The 26,548-nt window shown below is 45.3% G+C and overlaps 1 protein-coding gene across 1 annotated transcript in view; it reads right to left on the reverse strand.

Annotated features, from left to right (window-relative positions):
- Nucleotides 1–1,660: 1,660 nt before the first annotated feature.
- LOC137537950 (mucin-2-like) overlaps nt 1,661–26,548 on the reverse strand; it is a 343,213-nt gene continuing 318,325 nt past the window's right edge. The window contains exons 69-74 of the mRNA XM_068259877.1: nt 23,217–23,395; nt 19,858–19,962; nt 15,013–15,132; nt 10,329–10,374; nt 4,879–4,958; nt 1,661–2,861 (exon numbers count right to left, since the gene is read on the reverse strand). Coding sequence (XP_068115978.1) covers nt 2,661–2,861; nt 4,879–4,958; nt 10,329–10,374; nt 15,013–15,132; nt 19,858–19,962; nt 23,217–23,395 — 731 coding nt within the window. The 3' untranslated portion in view covers nt 1,661–2,660. The remainder of the gene's footprint in view (nt 2,862–4,878; nt 4,959–10,328; nt 10,375–15,012; nt 15,133–19,857; nt 19,963–23,216; nt 23,396–26,548) is intronic.

Raw genomic sequence — 26,548 nt, forward strand, 5'->3', positions numbered from 1 at the left:
CCGCACGGAACCGTGACATATCTTCCTCTTCCTGCTCTGATTCTGGCACCCCACTTAACACTAAGTTGGCAGCCACCAAAGTGCCATCATCCCAGGGCTCAGCTGTGTGGACATTTTTTTTGTGTCTGCATCAGATGAGAGCAATGCCATCTGTACTCTCTGCCACCAAAATTTGAGCCATGGAAAGACCAAGACCCGCGTAGGGACAACTTCCTTATGAAGGCTGCAACAACAAAACAATAGGCATGTACATGTGTCAATGCCCCTTCATGATCATTACCTGGCTGCGGTGAAGGGGCTTGCGTATCACAATAAAGCAATGACTGCCGGCTATATGAGTATATTGGGGGGCACACCCAAGATAATAAGGTCGTTGCTTCATTGTGGTCAGACCAAACTCGATCAGCTGGACAGTAACTGTTGTTCTATCATTGAGCTACCTCAGCCCGGCGACCATATGGACTTGAAAACCGCCATCGCCTGCACTCTCGCCATGGTGCGCACCAGTTCAGCGCGGCCATCACTACACAAACAGCTGTTTGCGGTGCGTTACACATTGAGTTTGGTCTGTCAGTGTGAAGCAGTACTCTAATTACACTACCTGATTGATGTATACACATGCAAGATGTTTTAAATCACATTATGCTTCTAATTTAGCACGCAATGTGATTTCTGCCCTTAAAACCCTGCTGTGCGTCAAATACTAATTTTTCCCGGGACTTTTGGCGTGTATCCCACTCCGCCATGCCCCCCTCCAGGTGTTAGACCCCTTGAAACATCTTTTCCATCACTTTTGTTTCCAAAATGAATGTTTGAAGTTTTGAAAGTTCGCCTGCCCATTGAAGTCTATTGCGGTTCAAAAAGTTTGCATGTTCGCGAACTTTTGCGGAAGTTCGCGTTCGAGGTCCGCGAACCTAAAATCGGAGGTTCGAGCCATCTCTATTCCCCAGAGATGCTAAAAAGCAACTTTATGTGCGTTCCTCTCAATTAAGCCAATCAATCCAAATAAATGTAGCATTAGGCTCCACTACGGCTCATTAGAGATTCTACTCTCTTTGTATGCCTGAAGAAGCCAGAACCTAGTCCCGAGAAACGCATTGCAATCTATGAGAGATTTGTTCATTTGAATCAATAAAATTACAGTCCTTAAACTTTTGCACCTTATTTTCAGTTTGAACTCAATGGACTTATATCTTTTTTCAACCTAAATAACTATGTAACCTCACCATTGAGTTTTTTCCCCAAGAGGAGGTAAGTTTACCTTTACCTCCTCTATTTTTAAACTGTTCTAAATTATTTTATTTCATTGTAACATCTCTGAACCAAGTGCATGATCAACCCACATGGCTTTCAACATTTGAGGGTACTTTGAAAGGCAGTGGCAAATATTTTGACCCTTACAAAATGATTTGATGCAATAGGCAAGGTTCCCCACATCTGAAACTCCATGAGGAGGCCGGGGTAATATGTTGGGGGGCTTATGTTGTACCTTGTTTAAACTGTTTCTCGAGAGATGGGAGGACCTGTGACCTCTCTGACTTCCCTCCCTTGTGTGTAGTATCCAGTCACCCTGTTTTCTTTTTGCCACATGTCACTTGCAGCCATTTCGAAAGTTGATGCCACATCGGCTGTCTGGCTTCTCTGGTATAAATCATCTCAATTTTACATCAATCATAAAATTTATTTCCAACAAAATGTGCTCTGTGATGGCTGACTACAGGTAAAATAACTTAAAAAAAGTCATAAGACATTAACAGTTCACATGGGATCACACATTAAACACCGTGGAGCATTTCCGGTCCCTGGCGTGTCCATTGTGGACTGTGAGATTGCAAGCTCTGTGGGTTGCAGCCTGTGCACATTATACAGCAGTATGAAGTCCCAAGCTAACAATTTCCTGCATCTCCAGTGAACCTGATGGTGGATCAGCTTTGAAGAAGAAGAAGAGTTGAGTAAGGATTAAAGAAGATTTGCCGGTAACTTGAGAAGACAAGGAACAGTGAGTGAGCAGCTGCTGAAGAACCACATAGCAGATCAGTAGGTACAAGGCCACTTAACACCACATGTGGACTTCAGAGTGATGGATTGTGTACTTGTACTTAAGTATTGTTGCAGTTATACAGATCCCTGTAATCTACATTGGTAGAATGGAGACTTGGAAGTAAGGCTGTCCTTCAACACAATGGTTCTTAGACATCCCTCAGCCTCAAACATAGTCTTGAACACAATTGTTGGTTCATGTAATTGGTACTGTTGGGTGGAGGCCCACACAAATGGCAGGAAGTCATTTAGGACAGGCTGATTTCAGGTACGTAGGTTATGTTGTCAGATCAGACGAAGCTCCTCAATATTTTGGTGCAAAGGACGTTGCTAATGTTGATGTTTCTTTTCAGATATTGTACTCATGTTCCTTATATAGATGGCACAGAGCCATGAGCCAGAAGAGATTCCATGGCCAAGCTTATAGTAGAAGAATGGAGGGAGCGGCTTTTAGCACATGCAGAGAAGGGTGAGCTTCTAACGTACTAATCAGTGGAGATAAAAAGAAGTGATAAAAAGTCTTTCAGAAAATTGGCACTTTTCTTAAAAAAAATCGCACTTGGAAACTGTCCGCATTCATACAAGGCTTGGTTTGTTGCCCTGCTTTGTGTGTGTCACCTTCAGGACCACTGGCAGGAACAGTCTGTTGGCTCTTGGATGGAATAATTGACCCATGTGGCATTTCCTGTGCAGTATAACTGAACCACCCGTCTCTGGAGCCCCAGTTCCCGGCAGCACTTGCAGAAGCGGGCATACGTGTTGATGTTGTAGTTATAAATACTGGCAGATGGGCACTTCCCGTCACATGACACAATGTTCACCTGCAGGCAGAGAAATGTAGAGTAACATATCGGTATTCTAGAAGAGTGATTTATGGCAGAAGCCAGTTTTAACATTGTGCCCTGTAAGTTTGGTGGATTATCTAACATGCAGGGGCATAACTAGAGGTGAGCAGCCCCTGTGATTGCAGGATGGCCCAGATCTGTTTTAGGGCCACATCTACTAACTTTTCCTTCCTCCGATATGGGGGATTATACTTCAGATCAGGTGTTTTTGTGGTTTCACATGTTATGGATGTGCAGATCATGATGGCCACATGTGTTTTATGACCCTTGTGAGATGGGCCCCAAGGCCATAAGGGTCACCAAGGGGAGGTAAGGAAACATTGGGGGGCCCCCCATCAAAGTTTCACTTGGGGGCCCGATGAGTTGTAGTTTCTCCACTGGTAACAGGTCACTTCATGATTACAAGTTGTCAATGTGATGCTACTTTTCTGACTTGCATACAAATATAAATGACAGCTAAAGTGAGAGGTATATCGAGGCTGCGATATTTATTTCCTTTTAACCACTTCCTGCCCCATGACTTGAAAATAAATCACTGCACTCTCCTACCTACAAAATCCTAGATAACACTTTTTATCTCCGAGCTGATAAAAATGCTATAGAGTTGAAAAGGAATGACAACCAGCCCCTCTCCTCCCACCAGGGAATTCAATGGTAGGGCTTATAAGTAAATAAGTGTAAAATAAACATTCCAGGAGACGACAGATGTAACAAGGGAGAAGGGTACACAATCTGTTACTAATACATTATTAAAACATAGAGATAGAGATCTCTAATGTTGCCACTGATATATATGGTAAAATACATGAGGGTGTTTCGTCTCTGGTTCCCTTTAAGGATGGACATGCTACTGAGGGATCGGGTACATTGTCTTATGATGTATTAGATGCAAGCTAAAGGGGAGCTCATCATTACTGGGAGCACCTGTCCCACACATCATTACTTAGGATACAAGCCATGGCACCATGCTAAGCCATTGCCCATACTGAGCCACTGCCCATACTAAGCACCCACAGGTGCATCCATGCATACTGAAGATTTGTTCAAAACAAAGAAGTTTTACCTACCTGGGGCTTCCACAAGCCCCTTGCAGCCATCCTGTCCTGCGCTGGTCCTCTATGATCTTCCGTTCTTCCAGCACGGTGAAGTTTCCACGGCAACTGCGCCTGCTGCAGGACGGTAACGCGAAGGATACCCAGGGGGCTTGAGGAAGCCCCAGGTAAGTGGAACTGTTTGTTTTTAACAAATCTTCAGTTCCGCTTTAATGGACACCTAAAGTAAAATCAATATAAAGGCTGCCATATTTAATTCAATTTAAACTATACCAGTTGCCTGGCAGCCCCACTGATCTATTTGGCTGCAGTAGTGTTTGAATCACACAACAGAAACAAGCATGCAGCTAATCTTGTCAGATCTGACAATAATGTCAGAAACACCTGATCTGCATATACTTGTTCAGGGTCTATTATGCTGGGCATACACGGTGAGTTTGTCCTTATCAATCGAGCCGCACCGTGGCGGAAAAATAAAATCCGCACCGTGGCGGATCGATTCCCCGCAAAAAAACGAACAGCTGATAAGAAGTGCCCACGCGGACGAGTGGGAATCGATCCAGGCAGCCACGGGGACGAGCGGGGACGCGCCGGCATCGAGCCGGCTCGATTCCGGCGCATTATCTTACTGTGTATTCCCAGCATTAGAGGCAGAGAATCAGCAAGGCTGCCAAGCAACTGGTATAGCTTAAGAGGAAATAAATATGGCAGCTGCCCTATCCCTCTCACTTCAGTTGTCCTTTAAGTACTAAGCTGCTGCCGTACTAAGCCACACCCACACTAAGCCACCACCCACAGGTGCATCTGGGTCCGTGCATATTTACTAACATACAGTAGGTTAGTATATAGGATGTGGTCAGTTGAAGATCTAATGAAGGGAACATATTCAACTATGCTCATTGTTTTCCTTGGTTTTGTCAAGGTACAGAGAAGGTACTTACAGGCGTGTTACTTCTACAATCATTCTTTCTGATCGTCATACGGACTGTCACCCGCTTACAGAATTTACCATCTTCTTTACCTAGAAAAAAAAAATCATAACCATAAATCAACCCAAATGCTGAGAATGCCCAGTTTATCTACCTACGTGACTCCCTGAATCTAATGCACACAGCTGGTCTGGCTCTTCATAGTATAGACAGGCCAGGAGACTAGGTGTGTATGGATTTAGTGCCACCGCATTTGGCAAGGGCAAAACGATAGCGAATATTTGGATATTTTTAGTATTCTAAATATTGTTAGCGATTTAACAACATTATTACTTAAACCTCCTGGCGGTAACCCCGACCTACGCTCGGGCTAGCCGCCGCAGAGGATTTCTCTGCCCCAGGAGGGCTTTTTTAAATTAAATTTGCTTTAGCCTTTGTAGCTAGCACTTTGCTAGCTACCATTGTCCCCCAAGTCCCTCCGCTCTTTTTTGATTGCCCCCGATCGCCACCGTTATACGTAAACCCCCCCTCCCCGGATCCCGGGATGGTGCATCCTCTCCAATCAGCTCCATGCTTCACTATGCGGAGCATCGGGATTGCGCGTGGCGTCATGACGTCATGTCTGATCGTCGCCATAGCGACGACTGAAGCACATTGGGGAGGCTGCGGCTCTCGCGGGATCGCGGCTAGGTAAAGCATAGCGGCGGCGATCGGCGGGTGAGAAGGGTGTGGGGGACTTGGGGGACAATGGTAGCTAGCCTAGTGCTAGCAACAAAGGATAAAACAAATTTTATTTAAAAAATCCCTCCCGTGGACGCAGCCTCAGAAACTGCATACCGCCAGGGAGGTTAAACTGCAGTATAGTAAAACAACCACAAGATGTCACAGTGTGTAAAATGTGGTGATGATCTTTATGTGATTGTTATTTCCTGTATTCCCTGTTGTTCCTCTCTGTTCTAAGTAAGCTGCATTTCCTGATGGTGGTGTATAATCTATCTCTGCATGTTTTTCTTCAGTAAAGAGTTCTAACTTGTTATACTGGGTGTCTATCTACGTGTACAGACCCCTCTGCTCCACCAAATATAATTTTGCCTTATGAAAACACAAGATATTTTGGAATTTCTCAGCATTATGTGAGTCCGAAGGAACTCTCACAATGCATCACTTCTGCCCAGTAAGTGAATATGCAAATCATTCCTTTATGTCCCTAAAAAAAGCATACGCCCGGAACTGCTTGCATGGAAAATGCCTATAGGCTATTCCTCTTACAAAGCCAATTTACAGAACCAACCTTGCAAACGGCTATTTCAGATAAGGTTGGTCTTCATCATTACAAAGCATGGATTGATGTGCTCAATGGGTGGAACTTGGGAATTTTATATGGGGTTAAAAGGAGCCTAAAAAATCATTGCTAAATAGCAATTTGTCTACGATGTGACATGATGAAACAGAAATGTGTATGTACAGTGCCAAGCACACAAATAACTAGGCTGTGTTACTTTTTTTTTCTCTGCCTGAAAGAGTTAAACATAAGGTATGCAACTGATAAATAATTATAGCCATACACAGGGGTGAGCCTGGGGTGCCTGGCACCTGGGTGCAAGATTTTTTCTGGCGCCTATGGGAGTGGTTAAATTAACCACGCCCAACCACATAACCACACCCAACCACATAACCACACCCATGTCCTGCCTAATCACACGCACACCTTCCACCTCTTTACGCATGCATGTGATACCCCATTCCTACCCCTCTTCCATGGGCTTGCTCCTAGCTGGCTTTGGCTGCCTGCGAGTCTGCTTGTCTCTGGACTGACTCAGGCTGAGAGGCTCTGCGAGTGCGACGCAGTCACACACTGCGTACTTATGGCTGCCCGCGGCCACCCTACTTTCGCTCGCTGTTGGCTCCTCCCCCCACCAAGCCCAGGCGTGAGGTGGGCTGCCTGTATCTTTCCCGTTGCGCCGCCAGCCAGCGTTGCCAACCTTTCACGTTATTTTTTTATTGACAAATACCTAAAAATTTACTGACAAAAGATTTTTTTTTCTGACAAAATTTCCACACTAAATGCACATAAGAGACAGCGTTTCACCAGTAAATGCACGTAATGACAGACAGCTTTTCCCCAGTAAATGCACATAAGAGACCGCTTTTCATCAGTAAAGGCACATAATAAGAAACCGCTTTTCACCAGTAAATGCACATAATAAGAAACAGCTTTTCACCAGTAAATGCACATAATAAGAGACCGCTTTTCACCAGTAAATGCACATAAAAAGAGACAGCTTTTCACCAGCAAATGCACATAAGAGACAGCTTTTCACCAGCAAATGCACATAAGAGACAGCTTTTCACCAGTAAATGCACATAATGACAAACAGCCAGTGTCCCCAGTGTATGTAGCCAGCCTGGACCCCCTTTAGGTAGTGAGTGAGAGGGAGCCCTTTGGGCAGTGAGTGACAGTGAGCCCTTTAGGCAATGAGTGACAGTGAGCCCTTTAGGTAGTGAGTGAGTGACAGGGAGCCCCATTAGTTAGTGAGTGACAGGGAGCCCCATTAGTGAGTGACAGGGAGCCCCGTTAGTGAGCGATAGGAAGCCCCGTTAGTTAGTGAGCGACAGGGAGCCCCTTTAGTTAGTGAGCGACACGGAGCCCCATTAGTTAGTGAGCGACAGGGAGCCCCTTTAGTTAGTGAGCGACAGGGAGCCCCTTTAGTTAGTGAGGGACAGGGAGCCCGTTTAGTTAGTGAGCGACAGGGAGACCCATTAGTTAGTGAGTGACAGGGAGCCCCTTTAGTTAGTGAGTGAGTGAAAGGGAGCCCTTTTAGGTAGTGAGTGACAGGGAGCCCCTTTAGGTAGTGAGTGACAGGAAGCCCCTTTAGGTAGTGAGTGACAGGGAGCCCCATTAGTTAGTGACAGGGATCCCTATTAGTGAGTGAGTGACAGGGAGCCCCATTAGTTAGTGAGTGACAGGGAGCCCCTTTAGGTAGTGAGTGAGTGACAGGGAGCCCCTTTAGGTAGTGAGTGACAGGAAGACCCATTAGTTTGTGAGTGACAAGGAGCCACTTTAGTTAGTGAGTGACAGGGAGCCCCTTTAGTTAGTGAGTGACAGGGAGCCCCTTTAGTTAGCGAGTGACAGGGAGCCCCTTTAGTTAGTGAGTGACAGGGAGCCCCATTAGTTAGTGAGTGACAGGGAGCCCCTTTAGTTAGTAAGTGACAGGGAGCCCCTTTAGTTAGTGAGTGACAGGGAGCCCCTTTAGGTAGTGAGTGAGTGACAGGGAGCCCACTTAGTGAGTGACAGGGAGCCCCTTTAGTTAGTGAGTGACAGGGAGCCCCTTTAGTTAGTGAGTGAGTGACAGGGAGCCCCTTTAGGTAGTGAGTGAGTGACAGGGAGCCCCTTTAGGTAGTGAGTGCGTGACAGGGAGCCCCATTAGTTAGTGAGTGACAGGGAGACCCATTAGTTAGTGAGTGAGTGACAGGGAGCCCCTTTAGTTAGCGAGTGACAGGGACCCCCCCTCTAGCCGCCGCTCCCCCCTTACCTCGCAGTTAGTCAGCACTCAGCAGACCTCAAGATCAGCGGCGACCCGACCAGTAAGGGCGAGCGCCAGACGCACCCGCTCTATATGCGGAAGTGATGTCACTTCCGCATATCAGTGCGGGCGCTGGGTCCTAGCGCCCGCACTATTGGTCGCCGCCTGATCGAGGTCTGACGCGGCGGCGGCTACAGGGAGGGAGGAAGGGAGGGAGAGAGCGGCGGCCAGATGGGGTGAGTGGTGGCTGGGTGGCGCCTGTCTCCGATAGGCGCCTGGGTGCAATGCACCCGCAGCACCCGCCCAGGCTCGGCCCTGGCCATACATTACATTCCTGTTAGTAAATGGCTTTCTGGAGAAGGAAATAGATGACAAAGGGTCAATAATTCATAGATTTGAGCTCTGGTATACTTCAATGAAGATGTCATTGAGCAGAGACAATGAAACAGTAAAAACTTAAAAAGCAGATTTAAATCTAAAATAAAACTGTGAGATATCTAAAAAAAAGTCTTAGGAGAAGGAAGATAGATACAATTGTTTTTCTCGTCAGTTTATTTTCACCTCGGACGTCCTTTAACGATGTAAGCATGAAGAAACTCCCATAATGCTCACTGAATGAATATGCAAATAATGCTTTTATGGCCCTGAAAGTGTACATGCAATAGGGGAACCAATAATTTGACTGATATTCTACTACCCCAATTCCTGATAGTAGGATGTCGGTAACTATATCACTCCCTATAACCTAATTCTCACCCTAACCTTCACCTATCTACTTGTTTCACTAACCTCCCCCCAGGTACTCCTAACACTAACCCCCCCCCCCCATGTGCACCTAACACTAACCTACCTACCTACTCTTAAGACGGTAATTAACTCCCCACCCCACCCCAATTCAGCAATGTAACATGGGCTACTATGGTGGGGCCCAAAATTCCTGTGGAGTGACCAAATTTTTTTTGTTTTGAACAACTGCAAATAATTCCCTTCTGGAATGGAAAAGTAGGGCAGATGTGACACAATCTTCAGGAGTGTTATCATTAGTTCTTCCTTGTCTATTGCCCAACTGTAGCCAATCCCCACAGTAAGAAGGCGAAGGCCGTTGGTAACATTCCCTCTTACCTGTTACCTAACCCTAGCCTCTTTAATGTTAACACTTTCCCTTAACCAAACCTTCTCCTTAAAGTTAACCCCCTCTTGTCCCCTAACCTTAACCCTCTGACCCTAATCTGTAGCCATCGTCCCACAACCTTGTACTCTAACACTAAACATCCTAATTGATGCTCGAAGGTAGGGCCATGGCAGAGGCAAGAGGGGACCCAGTCTTGGGTTCAGTGGTGAAAAGAGGTTGGGAGGTGGATGCATTTGACTCCCCTAAGGTGTCCCACTCACAGTGAAAAAATGGTTGGGCACAGCAATGACTTATTTGGCACTCTGAATTGGAGATAAATAGCTCAGATACTGTCTCATATTCACCTGAGGAAGCAGGCAGGTCCCATGAAATGCGTTGTCTTTTTATTGGTGTCTAAAAATAAAAATCTTAACCTCCTATCACAAGGTAAGACTGTTCATATTACTTACCTCTACTCACTAAATATTGTATCACAATTGGGGCACCTTCTCCCATCTTGCATAAGCTAGGACATGCTGCTAACACTACGAGCGTAGGGTTTGTGCAGTGGCATGATATCACAGGAGTTGCACAGGTTCTGATTTTAGAGGAAATGCTACAGGTGAAACAATAAGACTTCCTGTGTTGTCAAAACTCACTACCAATGCTTATTTTCACTTAAGTTCCAGCCAGGCAAGCAGTTTCCAGCTACCAATAAACTGCTACCAATGGTACTTCAAGTAGTGTTTCCTCTGATATACAGGTGTGTATGTATAGCGCCTTACACTCACTATGTCCCAGCAGACGATATGTGATGTCGCACTTACATGTTTTGCAGCATCCTTCCAGAAAGGACACAACATATCCGCCCATCTAAACAAAGAGAAAGAGAGACATAAGGAGAAATAATTCCTGTCAATGATCAATGGATATTCATAACCAACTGACTTGAAAAGGAATTAATATTACCAAGATTTTGCAAATAGAGTATGGGCCTGATTCACAAAGCGGTGATAACTCAGTTATCACGCCTAAAAGACTTTAGGCGTGATAACCTTTGCACCACACTGGTGAAAAGTCAGTTTAGGCGTGATAAGTTTAGGTGTGATAAGTTTAGGCATGCTAAGTTTAGATAAGTGTAGATAGCGTGCAAAGTCCCGCACGCAAAGCAGCGCCATTAAACTCTATGCGAAGTGCACCAGACTTTGCTAGCGCAAAACTTTTGATCAGCTGTGCACTGCAGTGCTAACACAGTTGGTGCTTAAACTTATCATGCCTAAACTTATCACACCTAAACTTATCATGCCTAAACTTATCACACCTAAACTGAGTTTAGGTGTGATAAAGGGCTTTTCACCAGCGTGCTAACTGTTAGCACCGCTTTGTGAATCAGGCCCTAGGGGCCTGATTCACAAAGCGGTGCTAACAGTTAGCACGCTGGTGAAAAGCCCTTTATCATGCCTAAACTCAGTTTAGGCATGATAAGTTTAGGTGTGATAAGTTTAGGTGTGATAAGTTTAGGCATGATAAGTTTAGGTGTGATAAGTTTAGGCATGCTAAGTTTAAGCGCCAACTGCGTTAGCACCGCAGTGCACAGCTGATCAAAAGTTTTACGCTAGCAAAGACTGGTGCACTTTGTATAAAGTTTAATGGCGCTGCTTTGCGTGCGGGACTTTGCAAGCGATCTAAACTTATCTAAACTTAGCATGCCTAAACTTATCACACCTAAACTTATCACACCTAAACTTATCACGCCTAAACTGGCTTTTCACCAGCATGGTGCAATGGTTATCATGCCTAAAGTCTTTTAGGCATGCTAACTGGGTTAGCACCGCTTTGTGAATCGAGCCCATATATGTTTATAGCTATGCTTAAAGGGGTTCTTTCGCGAAAAAAGTAGGCAGTTAAAAAATGTGACAGAAGACAGGTTTTGGGCCAGTCCATCTTTTTAAAGAGGAACTCCAGTGAAAATAATGTAGTAAAAAAAGTGCTTCATTTTTTACCATAATTATGTATAAATGATTTAGTCAGTGTTTGCTCATTGTAAAATCTTTCCTCTCCCAGATTAACATTCTGACATTTATTACATGGTGACATTGTTACTGTGGGCAGGTTATTTAGCGGTTTCTAGCTGCTCTGTCTGTTACAGACAGCTAATAACAGCTATTTCCTGTCTCTGAACATTGTTACATTGTGGCAGTTTGCCAGCAGTATTCAGAGCCTCTTGTGGGAGGGGTTTCAGCACAAAATCAGTCACACAGCGCCCCCTGATGGTCTGTTTGTGAAAATCATTGTCTTTCTCATGTAAAATGGGGTATCAGCTACTGATTGGGAAAAAGTGTAATTCTTGGTTGGAGTTTCTCTTTAAGGGGGATTCTTAGGGCTTTCTTTGTTTTCAACAGCATTTCCTGAACAGCAGTTTAACTGCCAAAATAGCAAGATACCAGCCGGCCTCCCTACTCACTTGCACACTATTATGTCAGTTAGATTTTGCAACTGTTGTTCAGGAAATGCTGTTGAAAACAAAGAAAGCCCTGAGAATCCCCCTTAAAAAGATGGACTGGCCCAAAACCTGTCATCTGTCACATTTTTTAACTGCCTACTTTTTTCGCGAAAGAACCCCTTTAATGAATGTAGAATTTCCCTTTAAATCCAACCTAACGTATATTTAAAACCTATGCACATAATTTGTCTGTTTGCCTTTCCATACTATATGAAGAAACCAAACTGATACTTTATGTGGCAAACGTCATGGAGAAGACTGTGCCACCAAGCCATGGAACAGAAGGTGCAAGAAATGGCACTACCGATGCCACCATTCCATGGCGCAAGATGACCCTCAACTTCCCGTGCCACTATACCATAAAGCAGAAAGGTACTGAGCAGCTACCGACTGTTCTATCATCACATGGAGCTTTCACCTATGCTGTCATGTCCTGGTGAAGAAGGTACCCACTGAGCCACCTAATGTCCACCATGCCTTGATGCAGAAGAACCCCGAGGAGCCATCTCCTGTGCCCCTGAGCGAATTATCTCAGAATACCAAGTACTTAAGGCTCATACACACATCAGACTATAGTCTTTGGAAAATGAAAGATCACAGACCAATCTTACCACCCTTCATGTAGTATGAGATCCATACCTACACAGTCTTTTCTATGGAGCTGAACTCCACATCAGAAAAAAATCTTTGCAAGATGCTGCACACACAGATGCTGTACAGACACAAAAGATCAGTATCTGCAAAAGATCTGTTCCTGCCAAAAATCCATTCCTGCAAATTGCAATGATAGTCTATGAGATCTGCAGATCATCATACACACATGATTTAACTGACATTCATCTGCAGATCAAGCAATCATCCGCAGATCTGAAAATCCATCCTGGTGGATCCGATCTGCAGATGAATGTCAGTTAAATCATGTGTGTATGATGATCTGCAGATCTCATAGACTATCATTGCAATTTGCAGGAATGGATTTTTGGCAGGAACAGATCTTTTGAGTGTGTGCAGCATGTTTGTGTGCAGCAAATATTATTTTTCTGATGGGGAGTTCAGCCCCATAGAATAGACTGTGTAGAGCAGTGGTCCTCAAACTAAGGCCCGCGGGCCGAATGTGGCCCCCTGAGACTTTTTTACTGGCCCCCCGCACAGAAAATGAATAACTTATAGATGCAGTCAGCTACATCTTTAGATATTGGTGGTCCACATATAGAATAGCAGAGCTGGCACCACCCATCCACATGGAAGCCAAAAACAGTAATTTGCTGGTTTCCAATCAAATTCAACATCAGGTGACACTGCTGTCCAATTGGACTTCAGGTTGTCACCTGAGTATGCTTCACTGTCTGGCCCGCAAAGACATCATTTTATGTATACTTCGGCCCCCCAGCAGTCTGACGTATGTTGACCCGGCCCTTGACCCAAAACGTTTGGGGACCCCTGGTGTAGAGTATGGCTCTCATACTACATGAAGGGTGGTAAGATTGGTCTGTGATCTTTCATTTTCCAAAGACTATAGTCTGATGTGTGTATGCACCTTTAGACTAGAATTTTTAGACCAATTTTTTAGGCCAATCATAAACTTCGTAAGTATTGGGCAAATCAAAGAAACAGTATTGTACCACAAAAAAAACAGAATTTCGCATAATACTGAGTATTAGGACTCAACATTTTTACGAAAATCAGAAGACTTGGAATTATTAGGCCAATCAGAGAATTTGGAAGTAACCCTTGATTGGAAATGGATTACGCATAATAGCCTAACATCAAAAACGTTTTTCTTATTATTAACTAAGGTAACTTTATTTGCAAAAATAGGAAAATAAAACCATTCTGCTGAAATCGGTAAATGCCATTTCCGTGGAAATCTGAAAGACACTTCTTGGAATGCGGGATTCTGTCGATATCGGAGATCAGCATTTCCGCCCATCCCTAAAAGCAATAACCTGTGCCACCATGCAATTGAGCAAAAGGACCTTATAAGCATCCAGCTATTCCATTTCACCACGGAGCAGAAGGGCTCTGATGCATTCTCTGTATTCTAAGGGCCTGAGCAGTAATACCTTGTGCCACCAAGTAATGGAATAGAAGAGGTCTCAAAAACCACTTCCTGTACCATAATGCATTGGAGCAGGAGAGCCCTTAGAAGCCACCCCTTATGCTGTTATGCCATGGAACAAGCGGTACCTGAGGAAACATCTCTGATGCTGCTACACCACAGAGCAGGAGGGCCCTGAGGAGCCACTTCCTGTGCCCCTATGCTATGGGGCAGAAAGACCCAGGGAACTCAACTACTGCGCCACTATGCTATGATGTAGGAAAGTCCAGAGAAGCTTATGCCTATATCAGCATGTTATGGTGCAAGGTGGCTCTGAGGAGCCACCAAGCCATGATCACTGAGGAGCCACCATGCCAGGGAATTGAAAGCCCCTGAGATGCCACTGCTTGTTTCGCCATTCTATGGACCAGGAAGTGGACCCCAATAACCTACTTCCTGTGCTGCCATGCCACACAGCAGAACAGTGGCGTAAGTACAATTCATAGGGCCCCCAGCAAAGCTTTAATGCATCCACCCCCTGAAGCAGGAGGATACTGAGCTGCATTCTTCTGACCATGAAGCACAAGAGTCCTTGCAAACCTACAGCAGAGCTATATATTCCATATGTAGTCCTGTTACACTTCATATAATTTGTTGTATATCGGAGTACACTCTATATACTGTTTTATACTATACATAATTGATTGATACATATAATTCATCATACAGAAAAATACACTCTATACACTTTGCCATACATAATAAAGTGGGTAATCAGAATGGGGTTGCAGGTGCCAGTTTCTGGTGTCACTGGAAGGGTAAGTAGCACAGTGTGTAGACAGCAGTTAGGAGGGAAACAAGCATGATGTAGTAGCTAGCAATCTGTGGGGTTATTAGCAGAGTGGGCAGATTTTCTGAGGCTATTAGGAGGGTAATTATTACCATAATAGAGTGTGGAGATAGCACTAACCTTTATACATTCTGTCTCATTAAAGGGGGGGCAGTTGATGGGTGATGTCACTAACACCGGTCCTACTGAGGTGTTTGTACAGTCGTATCTGACGCACTTAGTTATCCAGGAGGAACCAGGCTACAGTCAGACAAGAAAGAACAGGCAGAAAACAATGTCAGTACCAACGCACAGAGCCAGGATTCATCTAAATATAGCCTATTCAATTCAAGCGTTTTCTGCTCTAATTTGCTACTTGCAGGGGGTGTGAGTAATACTACTTTACATCAGAAGGTAATGAGGTGCATTCCTATCAAATTATATTAATTGACATTAGGAAGGTCTACAGCTCTCCTGAACAGTGACATCAGGAGGGGATAAGAGGTCTCCTGGATGGTGACATCTGAAGGGGTTAGAACTCTCCTGGACAGTGACATCAAGAGGGCATAGAGCTCTCCTGGATGGTGACATCAGGAGGGCATAGAGCTCTCCTGGATGGTGACATCAGGAGGGCATAGAGCTCTCCTGGATGGTGACATCAGGAGGGCATACAGCTCTCCTGGATGGTGACATCAGGAGGGTATACAGCCTCCTGGATGGTGACATCAGGAGGGCATACAGCTCTCCTGGATGGTGACATCAGAAGGTGATAGAGCTCCTGGATGGTGACATCAGGAGGGGATAGAGCTCTCCTGGATAGTGGCATCAGGAGTGGATAGAGGTCTCCTGGTCGGTGATATCTGAAAGGGTTAGAAATCTCCTGGATGGTGACATCAGGAGGTCGATAGAGCGCTCCCAGACACAGTGACATCAGGAGGGGATAGAACTTTCCAGGACGGTGACATCAGGAGGGGATAGAGCTCTCCTGGACGGTGACATCAGGAGGGGATAGAGGTCTCCTGGACGGTGACATCAGAAGGGCATACAGCTCTAACAATGGTTAATTTGCATATATTCAGCAGTGATGCACTGGGAGACATCTCAAGCTCACTCCAACCTGAATTATCACAAATTCTTTCTGTTTTAAGAAAGCACACTTTTGTTTTCCGTAAGGAAGGGATGGAGGTTTCTTCTACACAATGACATCAAGCGGAAAGTATCGGAATTTCCTCTATAGTAAAATTACTAAGAGGACAGAATACTCTCCATACACTGACATCAGGAGTGAGCACGGAGATTCTTTTGAAATGATTATGAGGAGGATGTGTATATAGTAAAACAAGGTGGGGTTAATGTGCTCCCCATAAACTGACATCAGGAAAGGACATTGGAGTCTTCTCATGCCTCTCCTGAATGCTCTCCAACGTCACACACAAGGGAGATGATGGGAAGCTCTCCTATGTACCAGGAGGGGGTGTTGTGCTTTCCTACACACTGCCTTCAGTGGGGGGCTGAAAGCTCTACTATATACTGGCAATAGGGAATAGGCATGGAGGTTCTTTTTTATAGCAGCACCACAAGGGGGAATGAAGTGCTCTCCTATACAATGACATCAGGAGGTGGTGTGAAATGACTTCCTATACACTGACAACAAGAAGGTAAGCAATGCTTCCTAATACACTGACATCAGTAAGGGAATGGGATGAAGTGCTCTCGTATACACTGATATCGCGAGTGAGTATGTAGGTTCTTATATACTTTGAAATGAGGAGGGAACCGCATGCTCTCCTATGCACTGATAACATATAGGGGATCTTCTATATTCTGATGTAAGGAGGATATGAGATTTATACCTATAGCCCCAAATCAGCAGAAGTTGTGCTGCAATATGTTTGGAGTGCTCTCCTATTGGCTAATATCAAGAGACAATGTGGTGCACTCTAGGAGGCGAAATAGAGTTCAGGAAAACTGACACTGGGATGTTGTGTATGGACCACCCTCACATTTACGCAGCCCCGTATCTGCTGGTAGCCGGCACGTAGAACCACCCACTACCATTGTGGTTTCTCTACTTGAGATAGAGAAAACACAGTGGCGTTTTTCTGCAAGGGGGCGGGGCCATGCATTAGAAGCCTGCGGATATGGGGCATGGTGACGGATTTGGGGGAGAAGACATAGCAGATGATTATAATTTACCACTACAAGGAGAACCTTGGAATGTGCACTTTTTGCTAGAGGTCCACTTTAAGACATCAAATGAAGGGTTAAATGTGGTGACTGGGTTATGGAGGAGCAAAACTGTCAAAAAGTGTGGCAATAAATTTGTGTCTTCAGTGTGTCAGGTTTGAGACCCTCAGTGAGTCAGAGGATGACACAGAAGCAGATCGGGTGGCAGCAGCAGTCACAGATCATAATGAGTGTCCGGGAACATTCTGTATGTTCAGCGTAAAGCTCTGAGGGAGTACATGGGGAGGTAGAGATTGCCACACAGGCCCTGGTGATAGAGCCACACACAAGTCTCCCTCAGCGTGTTGAAGCAGTTTAGCACTACGGTTATCTATTTCCTTTGAGGAAAGCTACAATCAAACTGTAGATCATCTGGACTTGGTGAGCATTCCTTACAGCTCCTGAGTATACCCATGGCTAGATTTCTGGACAGGCCACAAAGGCCCAGGTCTTGGGAAGCTGCTGCTCAACAGGGCTTATAGACATGGAAGAAGGGTTGCTGCAAATAGAAGAACCTGCTTTAAATACAATAGAGGGGCTGAAAATGAGGAGAAACACATGGAAATGGTTTACTGCTGCACAAGGAAGCTGTATACAAAAAGTGAGGGGCTGCTGTACATGGATGTTACACCTAGAAGAAGGGGCTGCATACAGAATGAAAGGGGTGCTGCTGCACATGGGGTGGGGGGGAGGGCTTTTGCTCATGGAAAGGGAGCAATAGGAATGTTGGCCTAAGTACGGGAATAGTATAAACCCAGCCTCAAGTATACCTGGACCTTTTCCTTCAGACGAGTGCACAGCTTTTTAGTGTATGTTATTAGTGTAAAAGGAATAGTGTAACTGGAATGGTATAACTACTGTAACAGGAAAAGCATAACTAGTGTAACAAAAAGAGTTTAAGTAGCATAATATAACAGGAATGATATAATAAGAGTAACAAAATGAGTGTAACAGGAATGGTGTTAATTTTACAGCATTCCTGTTACACTCAGTGGCGTAACTACAATGCATAGGGGCCCTCAGAAAAACCTTGGTAACCCCCACCCCGGGTTTATACTCCATTCCCTTGCCTTCACCTGGTGACCTTCATGGTCAACATGAACAGTGTGAGTAGTGCAACAGGAAAACTATAACTGGTGTAACAGGAATTGTGTATATGGAGCATATTTTATGGAACAGACAGGATTGCACAGTAGAATTCCTTTGGTTTGGTGTCGCTGTGATCACCTAAGCAGCATATGAACAGCCGCGCTACACAGAATACCAAGAGTTGTTCTGGCTGCTAGGAGGCTTGGGCTGATCTACTGAAATATATAAGGAAACACGGATGTTCTTATTCTTTGCCAGCCTTTGCTTTTTAAAAATTATAAAAAGAAAAAAACAGTATCCCCCCCCCCCATTCCCAATATTATTGTAACAGGGATGGATATAACATGGGGATGGCATATACTGTAACTAGGGTAACAAAGAATGTAACTAGTTTAATACCTAGAGAAAGAGTAAGAGGAATGGTGTAAATAGTATACTGGGCAGAGCGTCACTAGTTTAAAAAAAAATGGTGCACTTATTCTAACAGGAAAGGCATAGTTAGCATAATTACTATGACATTTCTAGTGTCACAAGAATGATGTAACAGGAATACTGTACCTAATTTAAAAGGAAAGGCATATTAACTATAACATGAATTCTGTACCTAATGTAACAGGAAAAGTGTACTTAGTGTAAAAGCATGGGTGTAACTACTCTATCAGGAAGGGCAAGGTTAGCATAAGAGCCCATTTTCACTAGCGCTGGTGTACGTCGCTGAGATTCAGGCCAGCAGCCAGGGTCAGATTTACCATAGAGGCACTGTAGGCTAGTGCCTACAGGTGCTCCATGTGTGAAAGACGGCTTACTGTCCACCCCAAGTGCTCTCCTTCTCTCCCTCTGCAGAGTGTGAGCAAGGCATATATGACGAGACTCATCGGCACTGGAGAGGGGAGGGGAGGCTAATTGTATTGGTTGTGGGAAGAAGGAAAGGAGTACACATCTGGTTGGGGGGAGGGGGGGCAGGGGAACTGCTTAATAGGGCACATCAGGCTGGCCAGAGGGTGTTTAGGGCACCAAAACTAATGCCTATAGGCTCCTAAGCTGTAAATCTGCCCCTGCAGCAGTTGTTGAGATGCAAGTACGCATCTGAATCCCTTTAGCCATGCCATGCACAGCTATAGTGATTCACATGCATAATGTGAAAAAAAATGCTGCCGACCATCCTTTTTTTTCTACCCCGCACACAAATTCAGAAGCAGTCTCTTAATTTCATTGGGCTGCGATTCCCTGTCCAAATTCACATGTGGAGAAATGCTGCAAATCACCCCTAGTGGAAACGAGGCCTAACAGAAAGGGGAATCCTTTTTTTAAGGTGAGGGACTTCAGATTAGAATTCCTTTGGTTTGTTGCTGTGATCGCCTAGGCAGCAGCTGAGTGGCAGTGATATGCAGAGACTCGGAGTTACTGCACTCTTCTGTATCACAAGAGTGAAGCATGGAAATCTAGGGAGACAATATACAGGGAAGCAATGCAAACAAATGCATGTTTTCTATTCATGGCCAGGCAGCCATCACGCTGCTCATTTGGTTCCTGCAGAGGCCTTTATCAAATAAATATGTGGTGATCAGGGAGTGAGACGATCACCGCTTGACAGCACTGTAAAAAAATGTCATTCTTTCAAAAAAAAGATGCCTGAGTGACAGGAAGAGGCAGAAGATAGGCCTGACTTACCCTGTGGGTGAGAATAGTCCCGTTCAGGAGGGCGTGCACACAGGACACGTTGCGGCACTGACCACAGCAGCGGCTCACATCTTGTGGAGGCTCATAGACCTGGTTCTGAGAGAGAAAACTCTGTGAGGGCTTGTGAGGAGGAGCGTTTCAGTCAGCTTTAGGCTGAACCGCCATTGCATGACAGGGCGGTAACAGCAGAGCTTTTTGCTGCCTAAAGCAAACTTGTGAGGATGCCCCCCCCCCCCTCCCGATCTGGAATGATCACAAAGCACCCGACAATTTTCTCTGCTTCATTTAATGTTCTCAAATGGCATGCTGCAGCTCAACACACTAGCACACTGGCTGGCTGGGAGTCTGTGACAAACAAACTGCTCACCCTCGGCCAGTCAGCTGTCCTCTATTCCTTCTCAGTTAGGACACCAGTGCCACCTACTCCCTTCTGCTGTGCAAGTCAAATGAAACACTGCTGCTCGCCTGCCTCCCCCCTCCTCACTCACTGTCAGACTCCTCACACTGAACAACAAGCTGCTTTTCCCCAATGATGACCTCTTCACCTTACTCTCCTCTCACTTCTCCTCCTACTCTGACTGCATGCTGTTAGTGTAAACACAGTACAAACATGCCACCCCTGTAATCTCTGAGCCTGATGCAAATGTTTTACCTTGCTTCATGAGAGAACTGGCCCTGGGTAAGAGGCACCCAAAAGTAGATAAAACGTCAGTAAAAGCAACTAAAACATAAGGGAAGAGGTGGCTTACCTCAAGAATGACACTAGTTTAATAAAAAAAAAATGTAGCACTGGCAATGTGTTTCGTGGGTCTCCCCCCTCTTCCTCAGGCCAGTACCTGTGCCAAGTTATTACTAAGCCAAACTCTCAGCACTTGAGGTAAGCCTCTCCCCTTACATTTTTGTTGCTTTTCATGAAGTAGTATCTACTTTTGGGCGCCACTTACCCCCTTGTGCTTCTTACCCTCCACATTGAGGGACCGTGGTCCTTAGCTGCATACCTTGCAGCCAGCACAGTGTTGAGAGCGACAATACCAGGAACATCTGGGAACACCTGAGTGGAGACGGGGATTATTACCGTCACCTGTCTATTTCAGGGCCGATTCTAGTAACCGTGGGGGCCCAGGGCAAAATTAACCAGGGGGCCCCCCAGTAGACACCACCCAAGCAAAAAGCGGCAGTAGGGACCCTTTGTTGCAGTCAAATTTCTCCCAGGACTCCTGAGCCGTGGGCTGACACTCCATGGTTCTGCTGACTACTCTGCAGGGTCCCTGGGGAGCAACAGTTATGCTGGGGGGAGACAACTTGGTAGCCCTACAGGCTCTGGGGCCCTGGGGCAATTGCCCCCTCTGCCTGTATGGTAGCGCCGGCCCTGGTCTATTTGATTGGTTGCCCTTACTGCAACCTATCTATGTGCAGAGATGGATTAAGATGTAATGGGGCCAAAGGCAAGGTAGTAGATGTGGGGCCCCCTTGTGGTCCTTTTGGTAAGCTGAAGTGGAGAGAGGTCTAAGATAGCGGCAGGTGGGTCCCATGATACCGACTAGGCCCCAAGCACCTGCCTAGGTTGCCTGGTGAATGAATCTGCTCTGCCTATGTCAGTACCACTCTTCTTTTTATATCCCCTTTCCAGTGACATACTTCACCATTTGGGCTCCTGCTGTCTCTGTGTTTTTCCTTTTAAGGCGCTGTGTCAGCTTTCCCTACCACCATTGCATTGCATAAAGTAACCATTTTGAATGAATCAAATGTTTTGATGTAGCATGTTTTGTGCTGCGGCACTCGGAAATCCAAGAACACAAAATATCACTAACTGATAACTGAGGAATGAATGTGATGCAATGTCACTAAGAATGCAGTGTGTTCCAATATTGCATGTGCAGTGTGTTTGTACCATGCTTCATGTGCAGAGGCCCAGCCAGTTAGCAATCAGCGTCCACAAGTGAAAAACAGGGTTCATGACATGAGTGACTAATCAAGATTCATGATGTGTGAGTGTAGTCATGGTGAGAGCTTAGGGCTGTGTATCAAACGTAAACATTTAAAGGGACTCCGAGCAGTGCAGAAACTATGGAAAGATGCATACCATTTTGAAGCTCTCTTTCTCCTCTTTCCAATGATATATAAACCGCCGCCCTACGCCTTTTAGTTTTCGCTATTTTCGAGATCGAAATCGCAACCACGGCAAATTCGATCGCAAAAATAGAGAAAACTAAAAGGCATAGGGCGGCGGTTTATATATCATTGGAAAGAGGAGAAAGAGCTTCAAAATGATATGCATCTTTCCATAGTTTTTGCACTTTTTGGAGTCCAGCATTTTATTACACAGGATGACTTTTCCCCAAAGTCGGCAGCTCGATTCAGCACAATGCAATGAAATATAAGGAACCGAGGGGGATATAATTACAAACATCATGCTGGTAGGTGTGAGGATATAATTAATTAGTTGTGGGTATGCTTAAAGGCATACCCACAGGCACTGCTCGGAGTCCCTTTAAATTTTACAGAAGATGCTGGCACTATATAATTCTAAAATAATAATTATGCAGGTGAGGGGTCAGTGGTCATACTTACAAACAAAACTGTTTTTGATGGGACAGCAATTTTACACTTATACAAGCTGTACACGGACTACTTTACATTGTATGAAAGCGTCATAGCTTCAGTGTTGTCCAATGAAAAGATATAATAATATATTTACAAACTGTGTACTCACTTTTGTGACAGGCTAGTAGCACACTCAGCAGAAATGCTAGCGTTGCAGAAAACACGGCGTTTTTGCCGCTAATGGAAGTCTATGGGCTGCAGGAAAAAATGCGTTTTCAAACCTGCGTTTTTAAAAATGGAGGTTTTGTTGCATAACATTTATAAACGCAGCAAAAACACACAAAATGAAAATCAATGGGAATGCAGTGGTATGTGTTGTCCATGCGATTTTATATGTGTTTTTTCCAAACAAATATTTTTTTTTTTTGCTGTATTTCCGCTTCCTGTTGTCTTCCTAGTGATTTGCATCAATGGAAATATAAAAACACATGGAAAACGCATACAAAATGCATATGGGTTTTGTGTATGCGAATTGCAAATGCATTAAAACGCAAGCAAAACGCTTGAAAAAAACGCATCGCAAACGCACCAAAAACACAGTAAAAATGCACACAACATTAACATTAAACATGCCACAAAACGCAGCCTTTCACGTTATGTTATGTGTGTGCACCCAGCCAGATGCTGTACATTTGCTACTACAATTCTGTCTGATCATTTATACAGAAGAAAGTATCAGCGCAATGTGTTACAAGTACGCACAGAAGTTGCATTTTTCTCACCAACGGTAACAAAACTTGTCTTACAGGCTGACAGTTGGCGGCACAGTGCAGCGTAGAGACGTTGATCTGGTGGTATCTGGTGACTGGATCAATGACAGATGTGCAGTGTGACGTGTGACAGACGCCTTCTGAGGTGTGTTCCATGATGGTCTGACCCGGTCTCAGGACTCCGCCCCCCCTGCTGACACATACCGAGTCCTTCACTGCAGAAAACACAAGGAAGTCAGCAGAATTTACTTACAAGAATAGCGCCTAATAGTGGTTTAGACACAGACGTGGCAATTGTGGACTGCAAAGCTAGGTTGACATGGCTCCTCTGTATAAATGAAACCAAGCCTGAACTGATAATAAACTCAAGAGATAATGGGATGTATGCACTAAACTGCAATAAGCAGAAGAGTGTGTTTTAAAGTGAAACCGTCGGGCATAAAATCAATTCTTTATTTTTATTTGGTAAACAAGTAATAAGGATGTTAACCAGGCAATACAAAAGTTAAAATTACTATTATATTTCTTGTTGATAAATGATCATTCCCCAGTTTACCTGACTCTTATTTGGTACATTGCCGCACAAAGGAAGTTGCAGGGTATGCTAGCTAGGTTGTCTTGTTTTGCTTCTTTATTTCTTAACTAATGCAGCCTGATTGGCTGAAGATTCTTTCCCTCCTGTTTCCCCCTCCCACACCTCTGTTCCTCTCTGATTGGCCAATATTTCTCACTAGCCGTCCCGCGTCGTAGCATACGCCGCATCTTCTATCTATCTAATAGTACGGGACTCAACCTTGAAGCAAGAAGAATAAAGGTGGGTACACACATCAGATAAAAGTCTTTGGAAAATCAAAGATCACAGACCAATCTTACCCCCTTCCGTGTAGTATGAGAGCCACACCTACACAGTCTATTCTATGGAGCTGAACTCCCCATCAGACAGAAATCTTACCCCCTTCCATGTAGTATGAGAGCCACACCTACACAGTCTATTCTACGGAGCTGCACTCCCCATCAGACAGAGATCTTACCCCCTTCCATGTAGTATGAGAGCCACACCTACACAGTCTATTCTATGGAGCTGCACTCCCCATCAGACAGAAATCTTACCCCCTTCCATGTAGTATGAGAGCCATACCTACACAGTCTATTCTATGGAGCTGCACTCCCCATCAGACAGAAATCTTACCCCCTTCCATAGAGTGACCAGACGTCCCGGATTGCCCGGGACACGTCCCGGATTCGGGGTCCGCTGTCCCAGGCTTAATGAGGTCCCGGGAAACGTCCCGCTTTCAGCAGCGGGACGTCCCGGCCTCGGGACTCTGGCCACTCTCTCCTCAATGAACTGGCAGCGGCGTCTATAGACGCCGTGCCAGTTCATTGCCCGCAGCCCCGCTCCAGCCTCCTCTTCCGGTGTCTGTTTCCGACACCGGCAGGCGAGCAGGGCTACGGCAAGATGGCTGCCGAAGCCCTGTACTGGAGACCTATTTGTGTCACTAGTACAGGGCTTCGGGCGCCATCTTGCCGTAGCCCTGTCAGCGCGGGAGAGAAGAGCAGGAGGAGGAAGACGGTCCCGGGACGGAGCAGCGCGCCAGAGGCCGGACACTTCTGCCAGGTGAGTAAATGCTTTCTTTTCCAGGTGAAATGTTTGCCCGCATTGTTTCTTTTCCAGGTGAAATGTTTGCCCGCATTGTTTCTTTTCCAGGTGAAATGTTTGCCCGCATTGTTTCTTTTCCAGGTGAAATGTTTGCCCGCATTGTTTCTTTTCCAGGTGAAATGTTTGCCCGCATTGTTTCTTTTCCAGGTGAAATGTTTGCCCGCATTGTTTCTTTTCTGGTGAAATGTTTGCCCGCATTGTTTCTTTTCCAGGTGAAATGTTTGCCCGCATTGTTTCTTTTCCAGGTGAAATGTTTGCCCGCATTGTTTCTTTTCTGGTGAAATGTTTGCCCGCATTGTTTCTTTTCCAGGTGAAATGTTTGCCCGCATTGTTTCTTTTCTGGTGAAATGTTTGCCCGCATTGTTTCTTTTCCAGGTGAAATGTTTGCCCGCATTGTTTCTTTTCTGGTGAAATGTTTGCCCGCATTGTTTCTTTTCCAGGTGAAATGTTTGCCCGCATTGTTTCTTTTCTGGTGAAATGTTTGCCCGCATTGTTTCTTTTCTGGTGAAATGTTTGCCCGCATTGTTTCTTTTCTAGTGAAATGTTATTGTTTGCCCGCATTGTTTCTTTTCTGGCGAAATGTTTGCCTGCAGTGCGTTTCTTTTCTGGCGAAATGTTTGCCCGCATTGCGTTTCTTTTCTGGTGAAATGTTTGGCCGCAGTGCGTTTCTTTTCTGGTGAAATGTTTGCCCGCAGTGCGTTTATTTTGTACTGACATGTTGCCCGCATTGCGTTTATTTTGTACTGACATGTTTGCCCGCATTGCATTTATTTTATACTGACATGTTGCCTATTGCGTTTATTTTCTGGTGTCCGGGGTAACTGTTACTGCATTTATTATTTAATGGTCATAGATGGCTATGTTTGCTGCTTTGTGGTTACGGTATACTATTAGCATCACACAGTTTCTGCACACCCATGATACAAAGTCTCGTTTGTCCACATCATGGCGTAAACACTGCTTTCTTATGCCTCGCTGTTACATCATTACGTTAGCTCCGCCCATACAATGTCATGGCCACGCCCATTTTTTCGGCGCGGCGCGCTACGCGCGCCGCAGCCCCCCTCCCCCAGTCTTCGCCGCTGCGTGCTCCTCACTCCTTCCCACTTTTTTAATTTTCTCATGGAAAGCATTTTTTGCAGTTTGTATCCTTTGGAGGCAGGTGGTGGATGGCTTGCTCCGGTGGTGTGAACCCTGGAGTGAGTTGTCTACGCCTGTCGTCCCCCCCTCTGGAGTGCTGTATGTAAGCCAGCCCTGAGCTCTAAAGCTCGGGGTGACCCCTGCTTCTCTCCTTTCTCATGTGGTGCCCCCAAGTTAATGCGCATGTAGCAGAACGCAATGGACGTTAAGGTAAGTGCCTGTTTTTAATATTGGGATGTGGGTGCAGACGGCTCTCCCCGGCGCTGGCCACACTTGGGGGGGGGGGTCATCTGCACCACCCAGCCTCCCCCTCCGGGGTGCCGCTGTGGTTCCCAGGCAGTGAGAGAGCCTGGGACCCTGTGGTCTCCCCGGTTGTATAAAAGGGGGGCATTGGGAATCCTCCCCGTGGCGCTCCTGGATAGTGCTAATGTAGCATGTAGCAGTGTTGCTTGCAAATTTTCACCTCGAAAATCCCGTTTTCGTTTTTTGGCGAATTTTCACGAAAATCTTCAGAAATATTTGCGTTTTCGACCAGCATCGAAAATTCATTGTATGCGGATGCTTATGCCCT

The sequence above is a fragment of the Hyperolius riggenbachi genome, chromosome 11 (genome assembly GCF_040937935.1).
Source record: "Hyperolius riggenbachi isolate aHypRig1 chromosome 11, aHypRig1.pri, whole genome shotgun sequence".
NCBI lineage: Eukaryota > Metazoa > Chordata > Amphibia > Anura > Hyperoliidae > Hyperolius > Hyperolius riggenbachi.